Genomic DNA, 27,537 nt, shown 5'->3' with positions numbered 1-27,537 from the left:
GAAACGGAAAAGAGGTTACGGTTTCCCGCAGATTCTTTATTTGTGCATTGCAGGCAGGTTCTAGGATGACACACGCCATCTTCTGTCTGCTCTATGCCACACTTGGACAGTAGGGCAACTTAAAAGAGCGACTTGTGAGAACAAATCATTCAGGCCAGCAATGATTTCTTCCAGTCTCTGGCCGTGGAGTCCCTTGATCTGATGAGAAGACTGAGCTCTGGACCTTTCTGGAGCAGCTGATGGCGAGCAGGGCCCTACAGTATCTCTGATCATCCCAACCACTCATGCAACATCCAGCTCCACCTCCAAGTCACCCTCCAAAACACACGTGAGCCAGGAACTTGAGAAAAACAGAGCAGCAATGTACTCGGGCTTCATTTTGTGTTCTTCTGAGTCTGAAACACGCTAACCGGCTAGAGCAGGATGAGGTGAGATATTCTGAAGAGCGACACCCTGATGTCGCTTGGGTACGTGGATAATGAAATGTTACCAAATGGGAATCTGGTGGAACATCCAGTTGATTAGGAAGATTCCTGGATGGTATGTTCCCACTCTAACTCCTATCCTCGACTGAGGGTCAACTATACGAACTGGTATGGCAAAGCCAAAATGCCCTCGACGGGTGGGAAAACTGCTTTGTAACCCCATAATCAAGCTCTGATTTTATTCTTCCAGACTGCTGGATTCACCAGCTGGAACCAACGGTTGGAACCAGCAGAGACATCCTTCCCCTGTAACCTGGGCCGACTCACTTGTGTCCAGAACCCGGATGCCGATGGGGGCCGACTCCTCCTCCGTCAGCCGGTACCACTCCTTCTGAGGGCTCGGCAGCCACTCCTCCACGCGGCAGGAGTAGTTCCCAGTGTCCTGGGGGCTCGCCTGAAGCACGGTGAGCCGGTAGAGCAGCGGAGAGAGCCTCTGGAAGCGAAGCCTGCCCTCCCAGGGGCTGCCTTCTGGGCCAAAGACGGCATCTGGGCCCACGCTCAGCAGGGCCGTCCGCTCCATTTGGTCCTCCTCTTCCTCCTCGTCCCCTTCCTCCTCCTGCTCATCCAGGCCAGGGCCGTCCCTTTCCCGTCCGGCTTTAGTCCTCAGAGAGTACCAGGCCACGGCAAAGCGGGAGTCCTGACTTGACCGAGACACAATGCTGCAGTCCAGCTGGAAAGCTGCCTTCTCAGACACTGTGGCGTTGGGGACCACCGTGTCCACCTGCAGGGCAGCGTCTGGGGGGTAGGGGGCAAAAAAGGAAGAAGAGGCTGTTTTAATTTCTTTGCTCAAAATAACCTGAATGTCCATCACCAAATACACTCTAGTAACACAGTAATACTATACAACACACACCTATTGAAAGTAGCAAGGTGGTGCCATGTGCCTGGCGTGGGGGAAGGAGACTCCAGAAAGATTGCTAGGCTCTAGAACACTGTGTACTCTATAGGTCACTGTATGCAGAAGAAAATATATTTTATTTCGACACACGTATGCTTATGTTTGCTTCGAATATCCACAGAATTCACAAGAAGCCGGTAGCATGGCTGCTTATGGGGACTCCGTGGAGGAAACATTTATTTTCACTGCAACCTCTTGCAGGGGCTGAAGGGCCCCCCTAAAACTCACATCTATCTGGACCCTCAGAATGTGACCTTCATTGGAAAGCACGTCTTTGCAGATGTGACGAACTCACCCTGGGTTTAGGGTGGGCCCAAATCTAATGACTCGTGTCCTGATAAGAAGACAAGGGGACACACAGAGAGAAGGACATAGAGGCAGAGACTGAAGCAATGCGGCCACAAGCCACAGGACACTTGAGGCGAAGAGACCGGAAGAGGCAAGGAAGGATTCTTTCCTAGCAGCTTCACGGGGAGCCTGGCCTTGCTGACAGCTTGCTCCTAGACTTCTAGCCCACAGAACTGTCAGAGAATAAACTTGTTTCAAGCTACCAAGTTTGTGCTAATTTGTTATGGCAGCTCTGGGAAACTCACTCAACCCTCAGCAGCTTCTGAGTTTGAGCCATGTGGGTGGGGACTGTTCCCCAGATCATAGTGAACCGAGGAGCAGACTGTTCTCCAAAGACTCAAGCCCGAGACCTGAAAGGGCCCCTCACCCTGAGCACAGACCGCCCTCCACCTCACCAGAAGGATGACATGGACAGCATCCTCCTGACTGAGACAGGAGACACAAAAGGGCCAGGAAGAGGGACCCAAGCAGGTGAGTCACAGACACCACCAGGCAGCATAATCAGTTTCTTTATTTTGCTGCTGCCTTTTTTTTTTTTTTTTTTTTTGCTCAATGGGACAAGTACTAAACAAACAATCCAATCCACTCCCTACCTCTTAAATAGCCTGTGTGGCTCCGTTTATGAAATACTCATGACAGATGCCAACACAACAGCAATGAAAGTAGAGATACCAAATCGGATTCTGCTTGGAGGAAAACCAAAGAGGAGCATTTCCCAAGTATTGTCCTGGGCTTTCGATGAATTGGCTTAACGTTGCTCACAGGTCAACACAAAGCTGGGGTCCCCTCACCTCCATGGGGCTCTGCCAAGCTCCTCGAAACCCCCCAGGGCCCGTCTAGAATCTCAGTGTGCATCGCTGGCACAGAAAGGCTCAGGAACCTTCTACAGGTGGTGGGAACAACACCTTGGCCCCAGCTCCCAAGGGGGAGAACACATTGGAGGGCAAGGCGGCAGGACGCAGAATATCCATTCAAAGGCAACTCACATTCCTTGGCTCATTGCTTACCCTTCCAGAGAGCAGGGCTGACTGTACCCCCAGAGCCATGAGAGAGAAATGCTGCAGCTCGCGGGGCAGTCCACGGTATCTTTGCTCTGCAGAGCCTACTACATTAGTGTCCTAAAGCGCCTGGCGGCCGGCCAGTGAGAAGCAGTGGACCCCAAACAGCAAGACGATCAGCTCCTGGACATTTAATTTCCTGGAAGGATCTGTTCCTCACCTACTCTCCTTTGTTTTCTTCTCGCCTGAATGCTTATGATCTAAGGATTGATTTATTTATTCTAGAGAAAGAGCCTGAGCAGGAGGGGCAGAGGGAGAGGGAGAATCTCCAGCAGACTCTGTGCTGAGCACAAGAGCCCGATGCGGGGCTAGACCTCACAACCCTGAGATTGTGACCTGCGCAGAAACCGAGAGAATCAGTGCTTCACGGACTGCACCACCCAGGTGCCCCGAATGCTTAAATATAAGCAGGTGAGTTTTAGTTTAAATTTCCTGGCTCCCTTGCGTGCCTCGTCTGCAGGAATGACTCAAAGCAAGTTTTCTAATGAAACAAATGCCCACCTGCCCACGCACTCCCACTCCCCTAAACATACCTCTCTAATTTGGTTGCCCATGTCTGTCCTCTTCTAGAATAGGTAGAATAGGCCCAACCATCTACCTATGCACACCTGAGCTCTCTTTCCTGTTTCAGGTACAAGCCCCAGGAAAGAAGGCCACCTCCAACTCTCCCCTGTATGTTAGGCTAGAATGCAGCAGGGACTTGGTAAATGTCTATCCCCTCCTAGTTGCCCTGCAGCCCTGGAGTGGGGACGTGCACATGGTTGGGTGCTGGGGGACAAGAGCACTCCGCAGCCACCTCTCTACAATTTCATCTTTGAGAGAAGACACGCAGCAGTTTCTAGGCATGGTAAAAGAAAAAAAAACAAAGGCTCTTGGGAACTATGAGTAACTCAAAGCAGAGGTGATTTCCCATCCTGCGTAGGCAAGACACAGAGCACTGAGATAATGCCTCTTTCCCAGAACAAATGGTGTGTTCACTCCGAGGTGTGTTCCATGACACGTGGGCCTGGGCACAGCTGCGAGGCTCCTGTGTCCTACCCACGAAAAGAGCGTTCTCGGGAGATGTGCCAGTGTGACAGACACTTCCAACAGACTACAGACAGGAACGCTGGGATGCATGGGAAACGAACAAGACAGAGCGTTCACGTGGACACAGGCCACCAATCCATTTCTGCTCCATGTCCTCTGGGGGACCACTGACTTTTTGCTGGAACCAGGATGGATGAGGATGTGGTGTTCCAGAGGACCACCTCTGCTTTTATTATGGATGGAAATGTGTAACCATAATCGTACTGAGTAATTTATGTTCATTTAGCTACTATAGAAATGACAAGGACAAGAAAGGCCACACAGAGTGGTCACTGGTACCAAAAAATTATTAGGTAGTGAGAGATTAACTTTCATCTTTTCCTATGTAAAGCAAGCTATTTCCATTTAAAGCACGTGAATCAATTCTTTTCCACTGAAAATCCACAAGCTTAACTTTTTTAAGCCACATGGCTACTGTTTCAAGATTTTTGCATATCCACCACCTTCTGAGCTGGAATTGTACTCTTTAACAAGGAAATATTCCACGTTCTGCAACAGTTAACTGAAAAATGCTATTCTGGTTAAGAAATAGAACCACTTTAGGCCAAAGCCAGACGTGCCATTTTTCCATGCACTAGGGGGAAAAAATGTGAGACAATTCTGAATGCAAATACAAAATGTAGATGGTCATATATTTAGCTGCAAACAATGTGTTAATACACTCACTCTGTGCAGTGCACCAAGTATAACCCTTAGAGGGGAAAGACCCAGAGCCCCGCGGGCCTGGGGACATTAACCCTCACCTGGCCTCGTGACGGTCACAGCCATCTGCCCAGCAGTGTCCTCCGCCCGCTTATACCACACGCCGCTGGGGCTGGGCAGCCACTCCTCCACGCGGCAGCTGTAGGTCCCGCTGTCCTGCACAGCCACGTTCTGGATGAAGAGTCGGTACACGCCGGGGGAAGGACTCTCCAAATGTAGCCGCCCCTTCAAGTTATTTCTGGCCGCCTGCTCCCCATAGTGAAAGGTAGCCTCGCGGCTCAGGCGGGCCACGGTTTCCCGCTCCGGGTGGTTGGGCTTCCACACAAACCACTCCACCAGGAGCTGGGAGGCCACGCTGGTGCGGTTCAGCACCACACACTCGAGCTGCACCTGCTGCGTCTCCAGGATCGACAGATTCCCCTGCGCTTGGCTGAGCCTCAGGCGGCTGTCTAGAAAGGCGAAGAAAGACACATTAGCCTCATGGAACAACAGGCAACGCGCATGCACCCTTTCCATGTGCCGGCCCATGGATGCCTTCTGCATACTGAAGGGCAGCGGCCCGCTCAGGTAGAAGAAAGGTCTCCCAGCTGTGGCACCCCACACATTCTGAGTCCCTTGACCATGTGCCTGAGTTCACAGACTGCAAGCAGTTCATGGAAACAGCTGTCCCCCAATTTCTATCTCATCAGTTCAGATGCATAGGCGAGGACAAGCACGAGGTACAGATGACTCCACACCCAAATGAGAGCAGCCCATGAGCCTATGGGTGACCAGCAGGGCTGGCTGGGAAGGGTCAAGCAGATGAGGGCATGGTGAGACCCTCTTTCAAACCAAGAGCAAATTTTGAAAACTGACCACATGACAGCTAGAATATGCTGGACCACCTACCACAAAAGAACTGCAGACAACACAAATATGTTCCTGAGTTGGCTCTCCAAATCGCAATTCTTACTTTCTTGGGTTCCTTTGAAAGGTTCTCACTTTGAAAGGTGAGAACAGAACAGATCTGACCTTAGTAAAGAAACCTCTGATATCGATGGAACCAGTGACTTGAAAACTCAGCCAATCAGATTCTCTTCCAGAGAAAAAGTGTCACTGTTGACAGTATGTCCTGATGACATGCGTGTTGTTTCATAAAAGGTCCTGATGAGCCTATCTGGTTTAGGGGAGCCAAAAACCTACAAAACTGTAAAAGCACAGAAGCACCTGGAGAAGGACACCTCCTGAGTGATACCCAAGGTGGAGGTGGCATGCACGAGCAATTTTTACTCTTTTTACACTTCAAAACTGTCAGAATATTTTACCATGCAATTCAGTAAGTTTTATAATTAAAAGGTCAATTAAAATAACAGAAAAAAGGGGCACCTAGGTGACTCAGTGGGTAAAGTGACCAACTCCTGGTTTCGGCTCAGGTCCCGATCTCAGGGTCATGAGACCAAGCCCCAAGTTGGGCACCACACTCAGCACAGAGTCTGCTTGAGATGCTCTCTCTCCCTGTCCCCCAGCCCTCTCCCCTCACTCATTCTCTCTCAAATAAATAAAATCTTTAAAAAAAAAAATAGAAAAAATATTTTATTTTTTATTTTTTTAAAGATTTATTTATTTAGAAAAAATATTTTAAATAACGAGTCTCCCCAAAATATACATATACATATATGTGTGTGTGCGTGTGTATAAGGCTATTAACTCTGATGGTCTCTGGGTTGAAAGATTATTTTCTTCTTTCATTGTGTGTTTTTCCAAAAGCTCTATAAGCATATTCTTTCTTATCAGTTAAGGAAGGAGAGGGGTGGTATGTAGAGAAAAGGAACTGGAAGCAGAGGCATAAGAAAACAACAAAGAAACAAAAAAAAAAATCACTGAAAAGGAGGGATGTGTTGTTTGAATCAGCATCCTGTGAGTTTTCTGTTTATAGTGCTGTATTCCCACCAACAGAGATCTCACTAACTGTGTTTTGACAAAATCCGTGCAGCCCTGTGTGTTGGCCCAGTTAGCTTGCTGTAAGTCTGTAGTCTCAGATGGGGAAATTCCCTCGATAAATTTAGGATCCACTGAGAATCTCTTCATTTCTGCACAAATGAGCAAAGGCAACGCTGATGAATGGTGACTAAGAGGGAACTCGAGGTGGGCGGGGATCACGTCCTCCCAGCGGAGAAAGTGACCCAAACTGAAAACAGGCAGGAAGAACAGAAACCTAAAAGAACATCTGTGGGCCAAATGACAACTGTCAGTTTTCAAAAGCCCCAAGGACCAGCCTGAGGTCTCTGGAAAAACCAAGAGGGATGATGGAGAGCAGAGCTTCCTTCACGATGCACCCGCAGAAGGGTTCACAGAAGTGTCAGCATGAGGGACTGAGAACCCTGCATTGGGGCAGTCTCAGCAAGACAACATCCCAAGGGAAAAGAAGGGGAATGGCCCCAGTGCACTCAGTGTGGGCCGGGCCACGTCCTGGCCTCTGCCTCTGGTTCCATGCACCGTCTGAACAAAGGTGTACCGAGGGTCCTGGGAGTCAAGCCATGGGAACAGAAAGCTGAAGAATATATCCACACACATGCACATATTTAGTTCTACATATAATACATACTATCTAATAATAAATGCAAATAAATAAATACATATTATCTAATAATAAATGCAAAAAAATAAGCAGTTCATAATTACTCACATACAAATAGGTAAATAAACAGAATGCCAGGTGGTGATGTATGCTGTGCAGGGGACAGGGAAACAGGTACAGAGTGACTAGGGTGATAGTTTAGTTAAAATGCACTAGGAACTCCTCTTTGAGGAAGAATGAGATCAATGAATATCTATGGTCAACGTGTTCCAGGCTAAGAGAACAGGAAGTACAAAGGCCCTGGGGTGTTCGAGGAAAGCTGCCATTTGTTTCTTATTCATTGAGTATTTATTAAGGGTGCCATACCAGGGGCTGAATATACAAAGACAGAGCCCTGCCCTCAAAGTACTTAAAGTATAGTGGAAAAGAAATGCAAACAAATAATTATTACATCAGATATTTTATAAGGAAAAAGGAACCTCTGGTGATATGGGAAAAAGCAGGGAAGGCTTCCTAGATGTGGTGCTGAGTGAAGTCCTGGGGATGGAGTGAAGACAGGAGAAGCAGGAGCGGGCTGTTCCAGGCACAGAGGAAAACATAAATGAAGACACGGAGACGGGACTTGGGGTGCAAGAGAGCACCCTGGCCAGTCAGGAAGGACAGGCTAGCAACAACAGATTGCAGGCCACGTAGGAATGAGGGACAGAGAGGGAGCTGAATGGCCACATTGTGGGGGGAGTTCAAAGAACTAGAAGCGCTCTCTAACAAGGAGAAAGGGAGACTGACAAGAGCACCCTCCACACGTGAAAAGAGATGACCCAAACTTATTCTGGGTTGTTCCAGGGGCAGATCTAGAACCTGGAGGGGAATTACAGGGAGGGGTTTTTCAATGAGCAGGGCTGCCCTGTGGTGGGTAGGAGGGAGTCCTGCAGAGCTCAGGTGCCTCCCCTGGTCTGTCAGGAAACAGAATGGGGGCCCCCACCCACACGCTCTGAGATGGGGGCCGAAGCGTAGTCCACTTTGAAGATGGGAAGGAATCCCCCCTGGGTGGAAATGGGTGGTAAGAAAGAAAGGGGAGCAGAGCAGGGAGACCAGAAAGTGCCTCCCAGGCAAGAATGCTGGGTATGGAGCCGGCACCAGCCTGAGATCCAGGGTGCAACCTGAAAACCCAGAAGGAGATCCAGGAGCTGCCGGGGTCCCGGCCTCACCACCTCGTGCCCAGCACAGTCACCCTGTGGGGCCGGCCTAGTGAGGAAGATGCTGTCCCTGACAGCAGAGCAGAGGGCACTTTCCTGAGTTAGCCTCAGCACCAGGAGGCACTAGGACGAGCCCCCCCACCCCCCCGGGCAGTCCCTCCATGCTAAAGCCACTGGCCTAAGACGGCTGTGCCCCAGATCCTTACCTGGCTGCTTCACGGTGACCTCTGTGCGCCCCGAGACCTCCTCGGCCAGCTTGTACCAGGCATAATTGGGGCTCAGCAGCCACTCCTCCACGTGGCAGTAGTAGCTGCCGCTATCACTGACCTCGGCTCTCTGCACCGTGAGGCTGAACAGGCCCCCGGACACATGCCTCTCGAACTGCAGCCTGGACCGCAGGCCCTCCTCCTCGGCGTAGGTGCCGTACTCGAAGGCCGAGCTGTGGGTGGTCTTCAGGATGAGCTTGCCGTCGGCATCCGAGGGCTTGTGCACGTACCACAGCACAGCGAAGTGGGAGTTCTGGCTGGTCTGAGACTTGACGGAGCAGCTCAGCTGGATGGGCCTGTTCTCCACCAGGGTGAGGGTCCGCTTCGACTTGCTCACCTGCAACTTTGTCACTGCGACGGCAAAGGGGGGCAGTTCAGCGGAAGCGCCGGACACCTGGCCGCCCCCCGCTCGCCTGCGGCCCCCAGCCAGGCTATGCCCAGCACAGCTCCTGGAGGACTGAACGCGGACGGGCTTCCCCCGAAGCGCGGCTCAGCCTGCGGCAAGTGGCACGGAGCTGGCTTCACCCCAACATCCCTCCACCTTCTTCATATCACCCAGCCTCCAGGGGACTCTGAGAACACAGATCTGCCCAATCACTTCCTGCTTAGGAAGTTTAATGGCTCCCAACTGCTTATCGCTTATAAAGAAAAAGTAATTCCTTTTCACGGTACAAAGTCCCTCCAGGATCTGGCTCTTGCCCAACTGTTTTGGCTCACCTCCATGACTCACCCCTCCAGCCCCAACCCCACCACACGGCTCCCCCAGTCCCTCTGCACCTCGCTTTTATTTTTTTTTTTTTAAAGATTTTATTTATTTGATAGAGAGAGAGAGATCACAAGTAGGCAGAGAGGCAGGCAGAGAGGGGGGGAAGCAGGCTCCCCCTGCTGAGCAGAGAGCCCAACATGGGGCTCGATCCCAGGACCCTGAGATCATGACCTGAGCCGAAGGCAGAGGCTTAACCCATGAGCCACCCCGGTGCCCCAAGCACCTCCTCCTTGAGCTCTGGTCTCTGCCCCTCCCCTTCCACCATCTCCCCTCTGGCCGTTCTGCGCATTCGTCTCTCCACTCCCCCCCCCCCCACCCGGGGCCAGCAGCCCCAATTGTCGCTGGCATCAGAACTCTCTACATATCTTCCGGCTGTTTTTCCTTAGTCTCTCTTCCACCCTAATCTGTGAGCGCCCTGAGGGCAGAGATCAACCTTTTCCCTGACAGTCTGCAAATATTTCAAGTGTACTCCTCCTGATGCTGAGTGCCAGAGATGGCCTGAAGAACACCACCATTGTGCCTAGTGGACGGTCTTATCATTACACTCCCCAGAGGCTGGCACAGTGCCTGGGCTTCAGAAAGTACGTGCTCAGTGTCTGCTGGGATCTGTGGGGGAAAGCGTGCCCCGAGAAATGTGGTAGCAGGCAGTTGGAGGATTGCTGGGGGTGATCTTCCTGTGGGCAGAGAGGGGGAGGAGGCTGAGAAGAAAGTGGCGAGCAATGGGACAGAACGGAGCTAACTCCAGGGTCCTTCCCCTCGCTGCCCTGCTCCAAAACCAGAGGAAGGGCAGACTCCACAGTGCCACCCTACCTGCTAATTAAGGACTGGGCTCACCTTTATGGTGGCAAGAAGCCAAGGTCTAAGGAAATACATCTCAAGTAGGTAATCTGGGATCATACCCACTCCACCCTTATTACACCTGGCTCTGCTTACTCTCCTACCCACCATTATCCCCCTACTGAAAAGGTTTTTAAAAAGAGGAAAAAGCCACAGCTCCAAGTTCCTCCTTGGGAGTTAACAGTGAGAGCAGCTTTTCACACCCCAACTGAAATTTCTGAAAGCCCCAGACCGTCATTTGGATACCTAGGTCACGCACAGATCAACATTCTGGATGGCAGAGATGATTCAGTAAGCTAAGGGACGGTGGGATCTAATACCCAATGCCATTACTGCAAAAGCAACTCCAATAACGAGTAACTCGGTGTGAATTAGGAGACACTATTCACGAAGGACTGCTAAATTCACATTCCCACAGACCTTCTCAAGCCATTAAGAGCAAACCAATATGAGTGGCACCTGGGCGGCTCAGTAGATCAAGAGTCTAACTCTTGATTTCAGCTCAGGTCATAATCTCAGGGTCATGAGATCAAATCAAGCCCAGTAAAGGGCTCCATGCTGGGCTTGGAGTCTGCTTAAGATTCTCTCTTTTCCTCTCCTGCTCCTCCCCCACCACCTCTTCCCCTCTCTCTAAAAAAAAAAAAAAAAGAACACACCAATATGAGAGAGAAATCCTACGTCCCACGCCCCACCCTTCTTTTTGTCTTTTTTGTAAACAAGCCCCATCCCCAGCCTTCTCTCTTCTTCAAACACACAAAGTCCTCCGGGGCACACAGGAATTCAGGGCAGGGTTTACCAGTAAGCTTCCCAGCTCTGCAAACTAGATGCATTTAGCTTGCCAGTCGACTTTTCAGATCCGATTCCTACAATACTTGAAACAACCAGCTCCCTTTTCATTCCCTTCCAACCCAATTCACCACATGCAAATGATATCTATATCAGCACAAATGATACCACCTGAATTATCTGGTTCTTGTCCAAAAAACTGGGTTGTTCAGTGTAGAGTAGAAAGAGCTTTAAAATGTATTATTAATTGGGGCCAGATTATTTTTGCAACTGTTACTAAGGAAACCTCAATTGCTATAGTAACTGCATATGTTAAACTGAAATCCTATGACTAAGCCTCAATTCGGTCACGTGGTCTGAGAACAAGAATCCAAGGAAGGAAGATGTTTTAAAGCATTTCCATTTTTTCTTTCCTTGCCATGTCAAAATATTGTGAAGTGTTGAAAAGCTTGAAAGAGAGGCACTTTTGAATGTGGTGCCTGCCTGACAGGTGGGCAAGGGGTCAGCTCCTTCTCTGTGCTTGGAATCTCCTTCCCCATCTCAAGGGCAGGGAGGGCCTCGCCTGAAGCCCAGGAGAGCCTGCAGCCCCCATGCCTAATTAGGAAGATCTCAGGAGTCCTGTCTGGTACTGCCCTGGGCAGTAGGAAGCCTGCCTGCACCATCCTCCTTCGTGGGGAGGGGGGGCAGCCCACTTTAGGATAGTAGAATTTTCTTAAAAAAAAAAAAAAAAGATTTTACTTATTTATTTATGAAAGAGAGAATGAGGGAGAGAGAGCATAAGAGAGGGAAGGTCAGAAGGAGAAGCACACTCCCCGCTGAGCAGGGAGCCAGATGCGGGGCTCCATCCCAGGACCCTGAGATCATGACCTGAGCTGAAGGCAGTCGCTTAACCAACTGAGCCACCCAGGCGCCCTAGGACTGGTGGAATTTTCATCGGTGTGATGACAATCCCTCATAGGAATATGTGTAGCCTAAACGCAATGGTCTGTAGAAAGTTTAGCAAGAGTTTATTTACATTTTTACTACTTCCATTTCATTTTGGTCTCTAGGTTCAGTGCCACGTTCAAAGCACACCACGAGATCCAGAACTGTCAAACAAAGTGGCCAACTTTCTACTAGACGCGCAGCCACTGGCCTGGGCCCGGCGTTGCCTAAGAACTTGACAGAGATGCAGATTCCCAGACCCCCCCCACCCCCCCCCCCCCCCCGCAACCGCCCTGCCATTGACTCAGAATCTGCCTCTAACAAGATCCCTGGGTGATTCACGTGAACCCTAGAGCCTGAGAATCCGCAGACAGAGCCCCATGAGTGAATGGATTTTGGGAGGGAGACAGCACACAGGTGATGGGAAAGCCAGGGGCAAAGGCTGGGTTAATCCCCAACTGGATCAGCAGGAGGTAGGGGCAGGAAGAGAGGCTGGGAGTGAGGCCCCGCCTGCCAGCACAGGCTCAGGTGAGTGCTGCCTCCAGGGGGCGCCTCAGGCTCCCAGGGCCGTGCTGTGCCCTGTTTGAGCGAAGGGCCCTTTCTTTGTGCACCTGCAAAGTCTTTCATAGGCCTTTCATGGGGCGGGATCCTGGGTTTGGCATTCTCGGAGAGGTGGCTGTGTTACAGCAAGGACAGGTGGAAGGCCGGGAGAGGTGTCTGGGGGAACTCGGCAGCCGGGGAGAGCAGCGGCTTCACTGGCCAACCCACCCATCCTGCAGACCCTGCTTTGTATGCCATCCCCCAAACCCCCGCCCCGAACTCCCTTCTTCCATCAGTAAAGGATTTCCTTACACCCTGCAAGAGCTCTTACAGGCTGTCTCACGCTGAGGTTTGTTTTTTAAAGGCCTTTTGTTTCCTACGAAATTATAAGCATCTGAAGGCCAGGGACTGTGACCCAACCATTTGCTAAACAAATTAAGAAATGGGTGATTGAATAAATAGGTGACTGATCTTTTCTTGGAGGTATGGGGATCTAAAGGAGAGGCGTTTAATCCCGACTGCGACAGGAGGGACAGCCCATTTCACAAAGTGTGTGACATCTGAGCTCAGCCAGCCCTTGAAAAACAAGTGTGTAGGAGTTGTCCAGGCATAGGAAGGGAGAGAGAGGGCACCCAAGAGAGAGGGGCCAGGGGAGCAAAGGTGGGAACTGCTCGGCACACCACAGTCAGGGAGAGCAAGCGGTCAGTCCTGCAGGTGAGGTCAGAGAAGTAAGCCTCCACCGGTCTGCAAGGGGCCTGGGATGCGTACCAGACGCTGACCACTGCGGCTCTCAGGGGGCCATCTGGGGCCTTGTGGGGCCCTCCGACATCAGCATCACCTGGGACTTGCTGAGACCATCGAACCAAAAAGCTGGGAGTGGGGGCCAGCGAGCTGCAGCCTCACCAGCCCTCCAGCCAAGTGGGAGGCACGGTGAGTCAGAGAAGACACAGGTGTGGCCGTGAGGTGGCTGCAGGTAACCCAGGAGACAGCAGTTTCTGTACGGGGGTGCACAGGGCCAGAGGGACCAATGAGGAGACTTGGGCAGTGAAGGAGCAGAGGAGAGAGGAGGAACACTGGGCTTTACTAAAGACAGGTGACAGCGATCAGAACAGTGAGGCACAGACAGGGCCAGTGGCCAGACAGCAGGCATCTGTCAAGTTGAGGGAAGCAAGTCAGGTGAGGAGGGAAAGCTATGGGAGAGAAATGAGTGTGCGTGTGTGTGCGTGTGTGTGTGTGTGTGTCGCACCCTCCCTCAGAGAAGGAGGCAAAGACACATGCCAGTCAGGCAGCTACTATACCTACAGTCCCTCTATCCTAAGCCCCTGCTCTTCTCTCCCCCCATGGTCAGGCCCTACTTGACCCCTAGAATCTCTGGCTGGCCATACTCGGCCTGCAAGGGAGCTCTCCAGCCCCCACCCCGAACCAGGGGGAACTTCCTAAGCCACAAGCAGAGGCTTGCTGCTCCCAGCTTGGGGCCTGCTTGGGGCTCCTCAGGACCACCGTTTTCAGCAGATGTCAGCAAAATCTGCGGGCAGGTTTTTCTTTGTCACATTGATTGGAAGTGGGGGTGCTGAGCGGATGAGGGCCAGGGATAGATGCAAACCCAGGCCTGGGATGGCTCTGGGCCCCAAACCTCTGGCTCTGTCCTGCGTGACTTTCAAATGACATTCATGTGGGGGAAAACAATACTTTTTTTTTTTTTTTTTTTAGTTTTGCATGGTTTTAATATATGCCAGGTAAACGAAGGGAGGATTTTCCTTTGTTTTGTTCCACATTGCAGCAAGAGTTGCTCAGGATTTCAGAAAGCATGTCGGGGAGAGCCGTGCTGCTGGGGCTGACGGGCCTGACAGTCGGTCGGTGTCTCTAGGGACAGAGCGTCGGCGTGTCCGCCCACCGTAACTGTCCCTGAGCCCCGAGTCACTGTGCTACGAACTCCTTTTCAAAAACATTCATCCTTTATCCCACAGTTAGGGCACTGTAACCATTTCTAAAGGTTATGTGAGTAGGCATGTTATACTATCTAGGAATTTCATTTTAAGAGTAGTAAAGGGACTATTCTGAACTGTTATAAGAAGGATATGATCTGAGCACCATCAGAACTCCTGATTGCTCAGATTAGAAAATGTTATTTAACCAATTCATAGATTCCTTTCCGTGTGCTAAGCACTGTTGTAAGCACTTCATAAATACTGGCTATTTGCTCCCCACCAGATCTATGAAATACGTAACATTATCCCCAAATTTAGAGACACTGGCCAAGGTCACCCTGCTGGTAAGTGGCAGAGCCCAGATTCAAACGCAGGCTGCCTGGTCTGTCCTCGCTTTTAACCACCACATGTGATGACCCTCCACACTTTGGTGTCTAAAAGGGACTCCCTTGGCCCTCGCCCACACACCTGGGGCCAGAGCCCTCCGTGACCCCATGCTTCAGTCACGTCAAAACACGCAGGCTGCTTCCTCCCTCCATGATGTCCTCTGTATACGCTGCTCCAAGCCTGAACTGTCCCATTGCCCACCGCCAGGCCGGCCCTGCCACCATCCCTGTGACTCCTCCCCAAGCTTCGACATCTTCCCAGGCTGCAGGACAGCCTGCCAGGCAGGAATGAGGACATGCCCCTGTCTGCAGCTGCAGTACTGAGCATGGAAACTGGCACAGAGTAGGTGCTCAAACATGCTTGCAGAAGGCAGCGGGAGGGAGGAGCGAGGAGAAAGCAGCAAAAGTTTGGAAGTGGAAGCAGCTGATGAGGAGTCACCCAGACATGCCCTGTCTGTCTTACCTGTCTGCAGACAGAGCAATGACCCTTACGTGCCGCCTGCAAACAGGTGCACCTGGAGTCACCATGACAACGGGGCCTGAGGAGGTGGGGGAGGGCTGGGGAACTCCCCTAGGGCTCTGGCGCTCCTGCTCACTGTCTCTGAGCCCCCAGCAGGCGGAAGCCACACGCACCCGCACCCGGCATGCCAGGAGAATGAACCTCAGCTTCTCCTAAAAGAAAGCAGGGGCCAATCCCACTTGGGATGAAGCAGGCTGTCACTTACCAGACTGTGACAAGGACAGCCACTGTTCACATGCCCTGGACCCATGCAAGTCAAAGAAAAAAGCGCTCAGCCCTCCCAATCTGCCAGGTCAGCAAGAAGAAACTGGAGAAAACGGATTTGGCAGCATCCACAGGGTATTAAATATTCATCCTGACTACCCATCAGTAAAATCCCAGCAGAATACACCCACTGACAAGTCGGCTTTCTACACCGGAGGCTCTCCTCTTGGAAGCTTGTTTATTGCTTTGTCAATTTGAATGTGCAATATTTAATAGCCAGACCGAGAGAGGGTCGTAAACACTTGGAAAATGAGTGCTGACATTTCCCTTATTGCTTCTGTATTTAGGAATATGTGAATGGAGGTGTTTTTTGGTGCTAAAGAAAATCAGAAGAAAGCAAAGCGATGCTTGGAAATTAAAAGAGAAAAGAATTGATTAAAAGCGAGGAATCGAATTTGTTGAACTGGCTTAAAGTCTTGCCTAAATGCCCCGTGGGGGGTCACACTGTGATCGATGGGAATCAGGCTAATCTAAATCAACAAAATGGGAGCGATGGCGTTCCTCGAAGATCTCCTTGGGGACGCACGGATGGAGCAGGAAGTAGGTAAAAAAAATGGTCAATGATAGATCCACGATCGATTGTGCCATCCAGCCAGAAATTTTAATGCATCAAATACCTGTGATGTGGTCAGGCCAGCAGGTGGCCCTGGCAAGGACCGACCTGGGGCACAGATCACACAGAGCCCCTTGGGAGCAGGTGACATGAACAGTGAAAGGCTGACACATGGACCAGCACGAGAGAGCCAACAGTCCCTGGTTTCTCTGTGATTCTGTTGGAATAAGAATATTTGATAAAATATTCTTAAAAGCAATTGGCGGCAGGTGTTGGGTGGAGGGACACTCGATGGAAAACACCAGAGCAGGGGTAAGAGGACTGTTTTGAGGGGCAAGGACTGGAGGGAGAGCAACAAGAAGAGAAGCCCAGGCTGGTTCTGAGCTCTGGTATCCCCAAGTCTTAGGAGCCATCTTGTGGCAGAAGTTTGAAGAAATGGGTGTTAGAGGAGACGTCAGTTAAAATCCTTCACCATGGGGCGTCTTGGTGGCTCAGTGGGTTAAAGCCTCTGCCTTCGGCCCAGGTCACAATCCCAAGGTCCTGGGATCGAGCCCCATGTCAGGCTCTCTGCTCCGTGGGGAGCCTGCTTCCTCCTCTCTCTGCCTGCCTCTCTGCCTACTTGTGATTTCTGTCAAATAAATAAATAAAATCTTAAAAAAAAAAAAATCCTTCACCATTAGCAGACTAGAACCTCTACGGGCACCTTGTGGCCCTGACTTGAAAAAAACAAATTGAAGTATTTACTAACGGGTGTCAGAAAATCACAGATGGTAAACCAGAGAGAGGTGAAGTCAAATAAAAGTACCTGGTACTGAAAAGGCTCCCTGAGAAGGAAAAAAAAAAAAAAATTGCCTAGAAAATATGCAATATAATCAAATTAAGAGCTTGAGTTGTGGAGCCAGACTGCCCGTCTGGATTTGCATCTTGCTTCTGCCTCTTATTATAGATCACTGGGTAATCTATTTAATGCCTCTGTCCATGTCCTCGTCTATAAAATGGGTGAAACCTGGTATTGTGAGAACCAAGGAAGCTACTGTATCTAAAGCATTCAGGCTGGTGAGGAACACACACAAGAAACACTCCCTAAAGATTAGCTGCTGTGTCATTGTCACTATTCTCACTGCTACAACCACCTGTGCTGTGAGACTCCCCGTCAGCCAGCTCCAAAGATAAACTTCTTTCTATTAATGAGGCTGTTAACTCAATGCATTAAGTACGATCTCTGACGATATGGCCTTAAAGAAAGTCAAAGTCCCCCTTTCATCATCCAACCCCACTGCTTTTTAACAAGGCACACATGGGTTCAAATCCCAACCTCCCCCGCCCCCACCACTTACTTGACTTGGGCAAGTCAGAACCTCTGCGAGCCTCAGTGACTTTGCTGATAAAGTGGGACAGCAAGAGCCTCCTCCCAGGGTATCGGGTGAAGACAACACGGATCACACATGCCAAGTGTCTGACACAGTCAGCCCTCTGGTATTTTCCACTCTACTTCCCCTGCCTGCCCCACCCCCCACCATGAAGGCTCAGTACCAACCCGAGTGTGTGGCAGGGAAAAGAAAAAACGACCATGGAGCTCTTTGGGAAAGGTGAAGAGCTAACTGCATCAATATTTAGTAGAGGAGGATGGTAACATGAAGAGGGATGGACTCTCCCTCGTGCATCAGCCACTCCCTGGGCGGTGGTGTGTGGCCCCAGCACCCACTGGGCTCTCTGCAGCCCCCAGAGCACCTGGCAGCTAATTCCTGAGCCTTTCCCTACGTGCTCCAGCCTTAGATTCCAAACAGGGGCAGAAGCAAGCAAGTATTAGGAACTGATTCAAAAAGGCAATGTCAGGCAACACTGCTCACCTCAGAGCACAGGCCACGTGACCCACAGCCCCTCCCCACAGGCTTCTGCACCACTGCTGCCCCTTCTCGCTCCACAGACTAGTTCGGCACAAGCCACAGAGACCCGAAACAGGTCTCAGAGCAGACCCTCACCCCTAGCTCTCCAGCTACATTTTCCACCCAGGAGGAATGAGATGGTGTGATGGAAAATGGAGAGACCTCTGGAAGCTGAGAAGACCGAGGCCCACCAGCCCCAGCAAGCTCGGTTTTCCACTTGACAAGCTGGTTCACTGCCATCGTGCCTCCTAAGTTACTGGGAGCCTGGGTTTCTCCGCAGAGAAACCACAACAGGGATACAAACATCTCCATCGTTTCAGTGTTGGATGAATTTTTCACATAGGTGCTAGTAAGGACAAAGCCTGGCTCCCAAGAGGAACTTAACACATTTCTACCCCTTATTCTTTTTAGAAACACCGTAAGTTCGTCAAAATACAAATAACTTGAATCTTTGCTGAGCTAATTCCTGAGCCTTTCCCTACGTGCTCCAGCCTTAGATTCCAAACAGGGGCAGAAGCAAGCAAGTATTAGGAACTGATTCAAAAAGGCAATGTCAGGCAAGGTCCTGAGGTCAGCACCGAGGCTACCTTCTACAGCTGCAGAACCATGTGACGGGTGCTGTGGCTCACAACAGCGAGCTTGAGGGCCAGAGGAGACCACAAAATGCACAATTACAACTAGAATGTCCTGGTCAGTGAGACAGGCAAGTGTGTCCCTCAGCATTTCTACAACAAGAGGTCATACAAAATGGGGTCTCTGCTTAACCCTCCATTAACCCAAAAATCTACTTAAGCAGCACAGCATCTTCTTTGAGCTTCTTGCTGCCCAGGCTTAGGCTGTAACTGCACAAGGAACCCCTTCCCATCATTTATACAACTTGCTTGTTCCAAAATCTGGTGCAGAACAGGGCTTTCACGGGGTTAGAAGAGGCCAGGGCCAGCTCAGACAATACCACTATCACCATATGACGTGGCGGAGCAGACAGGTTGGTGAGTCGGTAGAAAAGTCCTCTTTGCAAGGTGTTCAAACCATCTTTGCAGAATGGGCGGGTCACAAAGTCAGAAAGTCGTCTTTGCAAGTCGTGTCTCATCCACACCACCCTTCACAACAAGGGTGCCTGCCCTTTCCTATTCAGGGGCCCAGCGGCCATGGCAGGGAACCTGGGCCCTTCCACCAGCTTCCAGCCAAGGAGGAGATGGGACACACACCGGGGACACCAGGAAAGCACAGATACCTACCTGCTCCTGTGCATTAGGAAAAGGGTCCAGGGAAGGAGCAACCACTCTCCTCTCCCACCCCGGGAAATGGCATGGGGAAAAAACACAAGCATTCAAACCCTGGGTCCACCCTTTACCAGCTGCATGACCCTGGGCGAGTCACAGTCTTTCCTGGGCTTGTGAAAGGCTCATAAAACCAGCAACCCTAAGCACCTGCCACGAGGGAAATAACTCAGTAAGGGACTCTCCCGTCCCCTGTCGCGCTCAACATTCCTTAGCTGCCAACAAGGGACAATGGTCCCTCCTCCATGCTGCTGTTGCAAGAATTTAGGAGATGACATTAAGTAAAGAGAGTCTAAAAGGACAAGACAACTAAAAGCAGTTTGCAATTCCTGACTGGATCCTGGTTTGGAAGGAAGAAAAGAAGAAAAACTATAAAGGACATCAGAGGGACAACAGGGGAAATGCTGGTAGCATTCCGCAGCGGTGGTGAATTCCTGGGCCCAACAGCAGTGTCCTGGTTCGATAGGAGAGAGTCCCTGTTCTTAGGAGGCACACACTGGAGGACCTAAAGGCAGGAGACCTGACCCCTGCCAGTGACCCTCAAATGGTTCAGAAACAACAGCCCAAACCAAGCACAGGTAAGAGGTCAGCCATGGACAAGCCAGACCAGCAAACGGTCCTCTTACAGCCGCCTCCAAAACTGAAATTTCTGCAGCTATAAAGCAGGGCCACTGAGGGCTCGAAGTGCGTCCCCTCTCTGTCCCCACGTACTGGCACCATGGCAAACCCCCAGCCCCCATGCCACTGACCTGGCTGCAGCACCCTGATCTCCAGGAGGTTGGAGGTCCGCTCGGCCAGCCGTGTCCAGGTGTTGTTGTAATTCCTCCGCCACAGCTCGGCCACACACTGGTACTTGCCCGCCTCTGTGTCGCTGGCCCGGCTGATGCTGAGACGCACGTTGTTGCTCGACTCGGCCTTCTCGATGGCCGTTCGGGTTCGGAAGCTGGAGGACCTGTCCCCCCACTGGACTCCTCCATCCCGGGTGAAGGTCACCAGGTCATGGAACTCGAGGGTGCCTACCGGCTGGAACCGCCACGTCACTGACACGGGGACCCGGGCCGGGTAGTGGGGTTTGATGATGCACTGCAGGTCGAAGGAATCACTGTAGGTCACGCCCGGCGTGCGGGAGATAGCTGTGACAGCGAAGCCCATTTCTGCAGAGAGAGCAGAGACTCCAGCTGTGGGAGGGAAGGGGGACACCTGGCTTTCTCAGGGCAGCGTGCCGCAGTGATGGGACTGCTGGCAAAGCGAACGGAGCACCGCCAAGGCTCTGGGTCTCTCCTGATGCCCGGACCACGGCTACTTTGGCTCTCACCTGGAAGCACAAGGCCAGAAGGTCACAAGACCCTTCAGACAGAGGCCAGAGGCGATTCTCCTTGAGCAGCACTGAGCAAGTCCCTCTGAGTGAAACCTTCATTTCCATCTGCCTCCCATCAGTCCCTTCACAGGAACTGAGGTTTGTAGGCAGAGCTCATCCTAGAAAGCTTGGGATCCCCGGCTGAAACAGGAGAAAAGGGGTGCCTGGGTGGCTCAGTCAGTTAAGCATCTGCCTGCATCAGGCTCCCCGCTCAGTAGGAAGTCTGCTGCTCCCTCTCCCTCTGCCTGCAGGTCCCCCCTGCTTGTGCTCTCTTTCTCTCTCTAAAAAAAAAAAAATCTTAAAAAACAAAACAAAACAAAAAAACACCAGGAGAAAAAAGCCCCCAAGCCAACTTCATTCATTGCCTGCAAATGTGGACACAGCGTCCAGTCCCAACACCTCCCCTGTCTGGTCTGCAGCACATCGGGGCTGGAGAACGTGAAGGCAGGTGGCAGGACACGTCCCACGTTCCTGGGCCAGGCAGTGGAGGTTCACTCACCCGCCCTTCTTTCACTTTCCTTGTGAAATTCAAAGAAGACAGGCACTGAGGGAGCCACAGCACGTGGCCAGACCTCCAGCAGGGGGTACTTGGGGTGAGGTGGGCTTCTGCCATCACAGTAGGCTGTGAGGCTCCTAATACTCCTCATGGACGGCCAGCTGACTAGTCCCTGACCCCAGCTCCTCAATGGGGGTTATCTGACTTCCCTCACCTTGAAGCACTACTTAGCATTAATACACTGGTTGTGATCATAAAACCAGGGCCAGCCAGCATTTACGGAGCGCCATGCCCCAGGCATGCTGCCAATGGCTGTGCTTCTACCACACTTCACTGAATCCTCCAAATGACCTCATAGGACAAGAAGACACACCATCCATTCCTTACGGGTGAGGAAGGGGCATGGAGAAGTGAAATGAATTCCCACGGTCAAGCTGCTAGCCAGGAGCAGGCAGGTGGTGTTATCCATGGGAAGGGGTTAAAGGCACAGACCCCTGAGCCAGATGCCTGAAGGTGACACTTTCTAGCTATGTGACAGCAGCAAGTTACTTCACTTCTCTCCACCTCTATTTCCCAACCCGTAAAATGGGTCCTTGTGAGGATGAAATGAGTTAATATTTTGCAACATACTTGGCATAGAATAGTACCTGGCCCATGCCCTATTCTGTCATATATGTCATTTGCTGAAGAAACAAAATGCACATAAAGGAAAGTACTTCAGATTGTGTGGGTAAAATACCAGGCACAGAGTGAGTTTTTCAGATTTGTGTGGGGCGGCTAAGACAGCAAATAGGTTGGCATAATCTGCTGAAAACTCTGGATTTTCAGTTTGGATTTCATAAGCTATCTTTATGTATCCTTTAAAAAAAAGTTAAGACCCAGAGACCCAGCCTTAAACCTTAAGTGGTTGTGGTGGTCACTTGGGTCTCTGTGTGCAGTATATGTTGCCCCAAGGGTGGGGGGGAACATAGGACCTCAGGGAGAGGCCATGCACCAGGGGTTCCTGGCCTCAACACCCTAAGGGGAGAGAGCTTCTCCAGGCAAGGGACTCTGTCCAGGTTTGACAGAGCACACACCAGGATCACGGAGCACGGGGCAGCCGGCTTACTCTAACTGAATGGTCACAATGGGCCAGGGCAGCTGGAGGGTGTTCCCACCTGTCATCTTCCTGGGGCGCCTGCTGAGAGCCAGCCGTACCTAACTGCACCAATATGAAAACTCATGTAGGTCACCATCTAGACTGACAGGCAACTTGACCCCACAGTGCCCTCTACTCTCCCTGCCCTAACCACCTTGGGCCACCCTAACTATGGCTCTGGCCAGAGGCACCTCAGAGGTAGAGAACAGGGAAGTAGAACCAAGCCCTGCGATCCCAGGTCAGAGCCCCTGGTAACCCTGACTGTGAGAACCACAGACATAAGGTGAGAAGGAAAATTCTCAGGGGATTAGTGGATTCTGTGAGGTGACCTCTGGAGAAGTGCTCCGGACAAATGTTAATCACTCCTTGGATGTGGGGGAAAATGACCGTGACTGGAAAGTTAGACGTTTCCTCACAGGTGGCATCCCCAAAGGTCCACACTGGTGTTGACTGAGCCGGGGTGGGAGGGTGGCAAACTCAACCGGTGGGCGAAGTTTCCACAGACAGAAATCTGAGCAATATGATGACTGCAAGAAGCAGGCCAGTCTTGGGGATTAAGCTTTTAGGGAAAAAAAGTGTATTTGTAATCTTGGGTGGGTAGTATATTTGTAATCTTCCATTGAGGGAAAACCAGCCGGGGCTACCATCGTAATGGGTGTGTGTCTAAAGGCGCCACCAGCCCTACCTATGAGGAGAGTGGACAATGTAGTCCCAGGGAATGGGACACAAAGCCACTGAGGACAGCTGATGTCACAGTTGTCCTCATAAACAGGAAGACCTAACAAGACAACAAGTAGCCGACTGGCCTTTTACAATTTAATATGCTGATCATATTAGGCAGATAAACATTGATAGAAGTCTCTTTCATGGCCCCATGAGAAGCAAATCTAATTCTCTGGTTTTAGCAAATCTCAAGGTATCTTTTAATTTCATGCTAATGAGGAAGTGGCTTTCCTAAGAAGGTGCCTTATAGAGGGAAACATGAAAGCACAGGCTTTGAAAGAAAAATGGAGAGACTCTTAGCTTCCCTGGTCTGGACGATGGGCCTGTCCTTTAAAAGCTGTGGCCCTGGGCATGTGAGGTAACCCTTCTCACTCAGTTTCCTTGTAAAATTGGGTTTAGCCCTTGGCTAGGTGAAAATTCAAAGGGACAAATGAGCTTAAGTGCTTAGACTCAGCCAAGAACATAGTAAATGCTTTTAAAAAAAGGGCGAAAGAGGTACTTTCTGCCCTTGTCTGTGTTGCTCTGGCCTTTTGAGAAGGGCTGAGCCCCTGGGCTGCAGGGCAGGAGAGCCTGGGGGCAGGCGAGAGAGGCTCTGCTCTGGGGGGTGGCCGGTTTTGGCAGTGGCCACGTTCCTCCACCTGGGGCCACCACTCCTGCTGGGTGGCCTCAATCCCCTGGCCAGAGTTCTTCCAACTTCACTCCTTCCATGCGGACCCTGGAAGGGTGCGTGCCCCCAGCTGCCACCAGTCCCCAAGGCCCTCAACCCTACCCACACGTTGGTAACAGGCCCTTCAATTAAACCCTTCAGAAGGTGCCACTGTTTCCTGCCAGAACTCTGATGGAAGTCAGGGTGAGGTTTCTGACAGGGGAGCAGTCTCCCCACTGCCCCACAGAAAGACCACCAGATGCTGCCTTACCAAGAGCCGTGATGGAGACGGGGGTGCTGGCCCGGCGTTCCCCGACGATCTGCCACTCGCCGTCCACAGCCCGCACCCACTCGGTCACGTGGCACTCATACTGGCCCTCGTCCTCCTTCCTGCTGTTGAAGATGCCCAGGCTGAACGAGCTGGGCTGCACCTGCTCCATCTGGACGCCCCCGAAGCTGCTGCGCTCCCAGTAGGATGCGCCCGGTTGCACAGTGCCGTCCCGGTCTAGCCACATGATGTTGCTGCGGCGGTTCTGCCGGTCCACGAGCTGCCAGATGACGGAGAAGCGGCCCTGCGGCCGGCCCGCCGTGCGGACGCTGCAGGAGAAGTGCAGGTTCTCCCCCTCCAGGATGACACTGGCGTTGCTGGCCACCTCCACAGAGATGCTGCTCTCTGGAAAGAGGGAGAGAGGGCCACGCTGTGGCTTTCAGGCCGCTCCCGCCCCCTCCCCATAGCGGGGAAAGGAGGACGGGGCAGAAGTCATGCTATGCAGGTGCTGGTCACCTGGAGGGTGAAAGCCCCCCGACACTTGCTGCCACTGTGAGCCCTGGCTGCTTCTGGGCACTGCCCCCCCGGGATTTTAAGATCCATAAACTCAGAGGCCCTTAGCTGGGTGCCAGGGTAATGTGTGGGATAAAGAGGGTCTGAGACCAGAGACTGAATTAGATCCTAAGAAACACAGAGCAATGACCTTGCGCTTGGGGCAAAAAGGCATTTATCAGGGAATCTGCTCAGCTGGGGTTCAAGGATTTTTCCACTTGGGAGTTTGCGTAAGCTGAGTGACTCTGGAATTCTTCTTCACCTCCATCTTCCTGCCGTTTGGTGATACGGCAGGCAAATGAATGCTGGACATCTGCAACATGTCACTAGAGCCCTACAGGGCAATATTAGCAAGCAGCACAAAAACGACAGGACATACTTGGAAGATAAACATGAGCTTGCTTGGGTGTGGGTTAAAATGGCACAGGAGTCTTGTTTCACGGAGGGGTGGAGAGTACGCTCTCATACTTCTCATTAATGGACAGACCGAGGCCACCAGCTCTCCAACCTGCTACCCACGTTCAGCCCTGGTTCCACGGCTGCAGCCTCAAAACCTCCTGCCAATCAAAGTTCAGGCAAAGGATCCACTTCCCTTCGCTCCTTCTCTACTCACTTAGTTTGCTGACGTCACTCAGTCAAATTATTTCCACTCTACGTGCTTTGTCTCTAAGATAGGGACAGTGACATTTCTAGTATGCATTTTTTTAAAGATTAAAAAGGAAGTAAGACTATGCATTTAAGTCACCCAACACACTGGAGGATTCCAAAAGGTGGTCACAGTGATCATGATTAACTATTCCTAATAACTTTTGTTTTTATAAATATCCTGGATGTTCAAATCTGTCTTCATTATGCATACATTCTTTTATCTATACTGAGTTTTAAATACAAACACCATAATGAATTCGGCTTCAGTTTTCCAGGTACCACCCACATGAAACACAGTGATTTAAAATCAACCAATGAAATCAAATTCCAGATTAAGCGGCACACCCAATCATGGAGGAGGGACACACAGACACCCATCACCATGTAGTGAATCCATCTCGTCCCGTATTTCTCCCACAGGCAGAAACAGACAAAGATGAGCACCGAGCCCCAGCAGCTAGTTCGTGCTATGGGGAGGGTGCCTGCTTTCCATTCTGGACTGGCTTGTTCCCTGTGAAAAATCGATCTGGGCTGGGTGGAAAAGAGGAATTTTCCCAGGAGCCATATGAAGATGATTTACAGAGATGGGGAGGCTCCCGGTTAGCCATCATCTACGGCACTAAGAAGCCCTAAAAACATGGATTTGGAGGCAAGCAGATGGGGCCTCTAGGCCTGGGTTCACTGCTTCCTAACTCTGTAACCTTGGGACTCTTCTTCAACCTCCCCACGCTTCCATTTCTCTTGTGCAAAATGGAGGCACTAAGAGTTCCTGATTCTTGGGGTCACAACACTGTGCACTGTCATCCTCATTAATGATAATTCCTCTTGAAGTAAAAGACCCATCCCTAGCAAGATCGTTCCACGCGGGGAATTGAAAGGACAACTCTGCATGAAGCGATAAAAGTCCCTTCGCTTGCCGCCAGCGGAACGATGTGCAGGGCATCCCTGCCATTCCCTTTGGCCACCCCAGCAGACTCTTCCAGAAGCCCTGGCTGGGCTCTGATGGGGACTGCCTGGAAGAACCGCACCGTGATATGTGGCCCTCGGAGAAGAAAAACCAGGCTGGCGGGCTGGGTCCTAGGCAGATAAGAACCCAGGGGCTGCACTGCCTGTTAAGACTAGTTCCGAGCGTTCCTGAGCCTGAGAAAAAGGCAACCGACAGTGTAGAACTCTCTGGATTAAGCGAGAACTAGCACAGACTAATGAGAATCTGACGGCACAGGCGCTGGTGAAATGTCCCATCAGGAGGGGGGTGAGGCAGCACAGGCTAAGCACGGAGCAGTGGGTCTGGAGCTGGAAGCAAATATTCCTGACACCACACACACTCAGCCGCTCATAGGACTGGCCCTGCCACGTCTCTACACGGTGCTCTGGCTTCTTCCTTCCCAGGATGGATAGGATTGTGGCCTCTGCAGGGATTTCAGAGGCGGAAGAGCAGGAAGAAGTGATCTATGCAGAAGCACTTGGGCTCTCGGAAGGAAAAGCGCCATTAAAATCCAAGGTATTATCACCATTCCCGATGTGATCGCTGTACTTCGGTAGACTTACCCAAGTGGCCTTGGGGCAGGATCTGGTGGTGCTGAGGGACTTTAACTACCCAGTTATCTGCTGGAAAAGCAATATAGCAGGGCCACAGATCATCAAACAAGTTCTTGGAAGGGGTCGGGGGAAATCTCTTAGTACAAAAGACACAGGAAACAGCGTGGCTGCCCTTCCCTGGATCCTTACAGCACAACGAGGAATTAGTTGCAGATTTAAAGGTAGAGAGTCCGTGGTTAAGGCAAGCACAAACCGACAGAAAACAGTCAGGAGAGTGGGCATTCGATTCAACCGTCTCGACTCTACAAATACTCAGCAAGCACGTTCCCTACGCAAAGCACCATGCTAGGCATTGCAAGGAATAAAATAAGAGTCTAAGAAACAAAATAATTTTGAGATTATTAGATGTGTGAGAGAGATTTTAAAAAATAAAGAAATAAGGACGAAAGAAAGGAATCCCATCGGTGAGAAAAGAGAGAAGTGGCGAGACCCTCTGTTTACTTTACCCTTCTTGCTTGGGGGGGGCTATATTAAAAATGGAAAAGGGAAACTCAAAGCATAGAGGGAACATACAAGGATAAGGGAAAGAACAGTTGGAGCAGTTGAGAAAAAGGTTAAAGGTTAGTTTAAAAACTTCACTGTCCTGTTTAAAAATCAGGGCATGGTAAGCTTTAACTCTCTTTTTAGTAAAAACAGAACTCTGAGAGAACGGAGATGTTAATAACGTCCTGACCCTAGGGGATGGGTAAACATGGTAGGCGCAAACGTGGGTAGTGTCCCCGGTTCCCAGCTGCAACGGCTCCCCGCCCAGACGAGGCCAGCTTCCCTGGAGACAGGAGCCTGGCCAGAGCCTTGGAAACCGGCTAAGCTTTCACGGGAAGGCTGTGCTCCAGGAAGACGG

The 27,537-nt window shown here is 51.2% G+C and overlaps 1 protein-coding gene and 1 long non-coding RNA gene across 3 annotated transcripts in view; one reads left to right on the top strand and one right to left on the bottom strand.

Annotated features, from left to right (window-relative positions):
- The window catches only part of IGSF3 (immunoglobulin superfamily member 3), a 100,812-nt gene that overhangs the window by 4,228 nt on the left and 69,047 nt on the right, over window positions 1–27,537 (bottom strand). The window contains exons 6-11 of one of the 2 annotated variants that reach the window (XM_082684948.1): window positions 26,646–26,705; window positions 23,901–24,302; window positions 20,019–20,423; window positions 8,540–8,950; window positions 4,622–5,029; window positions 753–1,220 (exon numbers count right to left, since the gene is read on the bottom strand). In XM_082684948.1, coding sequence (XP_082541074.1) covers window positions 753–1,220; window positions 4,622–5,029; window positions 8,540–8,950; window positions 20,019–20,423; window positions 23,901–24,302; window positions 26,646–26,705 — 2,154 coding nt within the window. The remainder of the gene's footprint in view (window positions 1–752; window positions 1,221–4,621; window positions 5,030–8,539; window positions 8,951–20,018; window positions 20,424–23,900; window positions 24,303–26,645; window positions 26,706–27,537) is intronic. The other variant, XM_082684949.1, reaches the window with a different exon arrangement.
- Window positions 1,740–3,656, top strand: LOC309841669. Its single transcript, XR_014299239.1, has 2 exons — window positions 1,740–3,200; window positions 3,421–3,656. It is a non-coding gene; the product is annotated as an uncharacterized lncRNA (long non-coding RNA).

This window comes from Mustela nivalis (assembly GCF_964662115.1).
Source record: "Mustela nivalis genome assembly, chromosome: 10".
NCBI classification, from domain to species: domain Eukaryota; kingdom Metazoa; phylum Chordata; class Mammalia; order Carnivora; family Mustelidae; genus Mustela; species Mustela nivalis.
The sequence above is the reverse complement of the archived record's forward strand: the minus strand, read 5'-3'. Positions and strand labels throughout refer to the sequence as shown.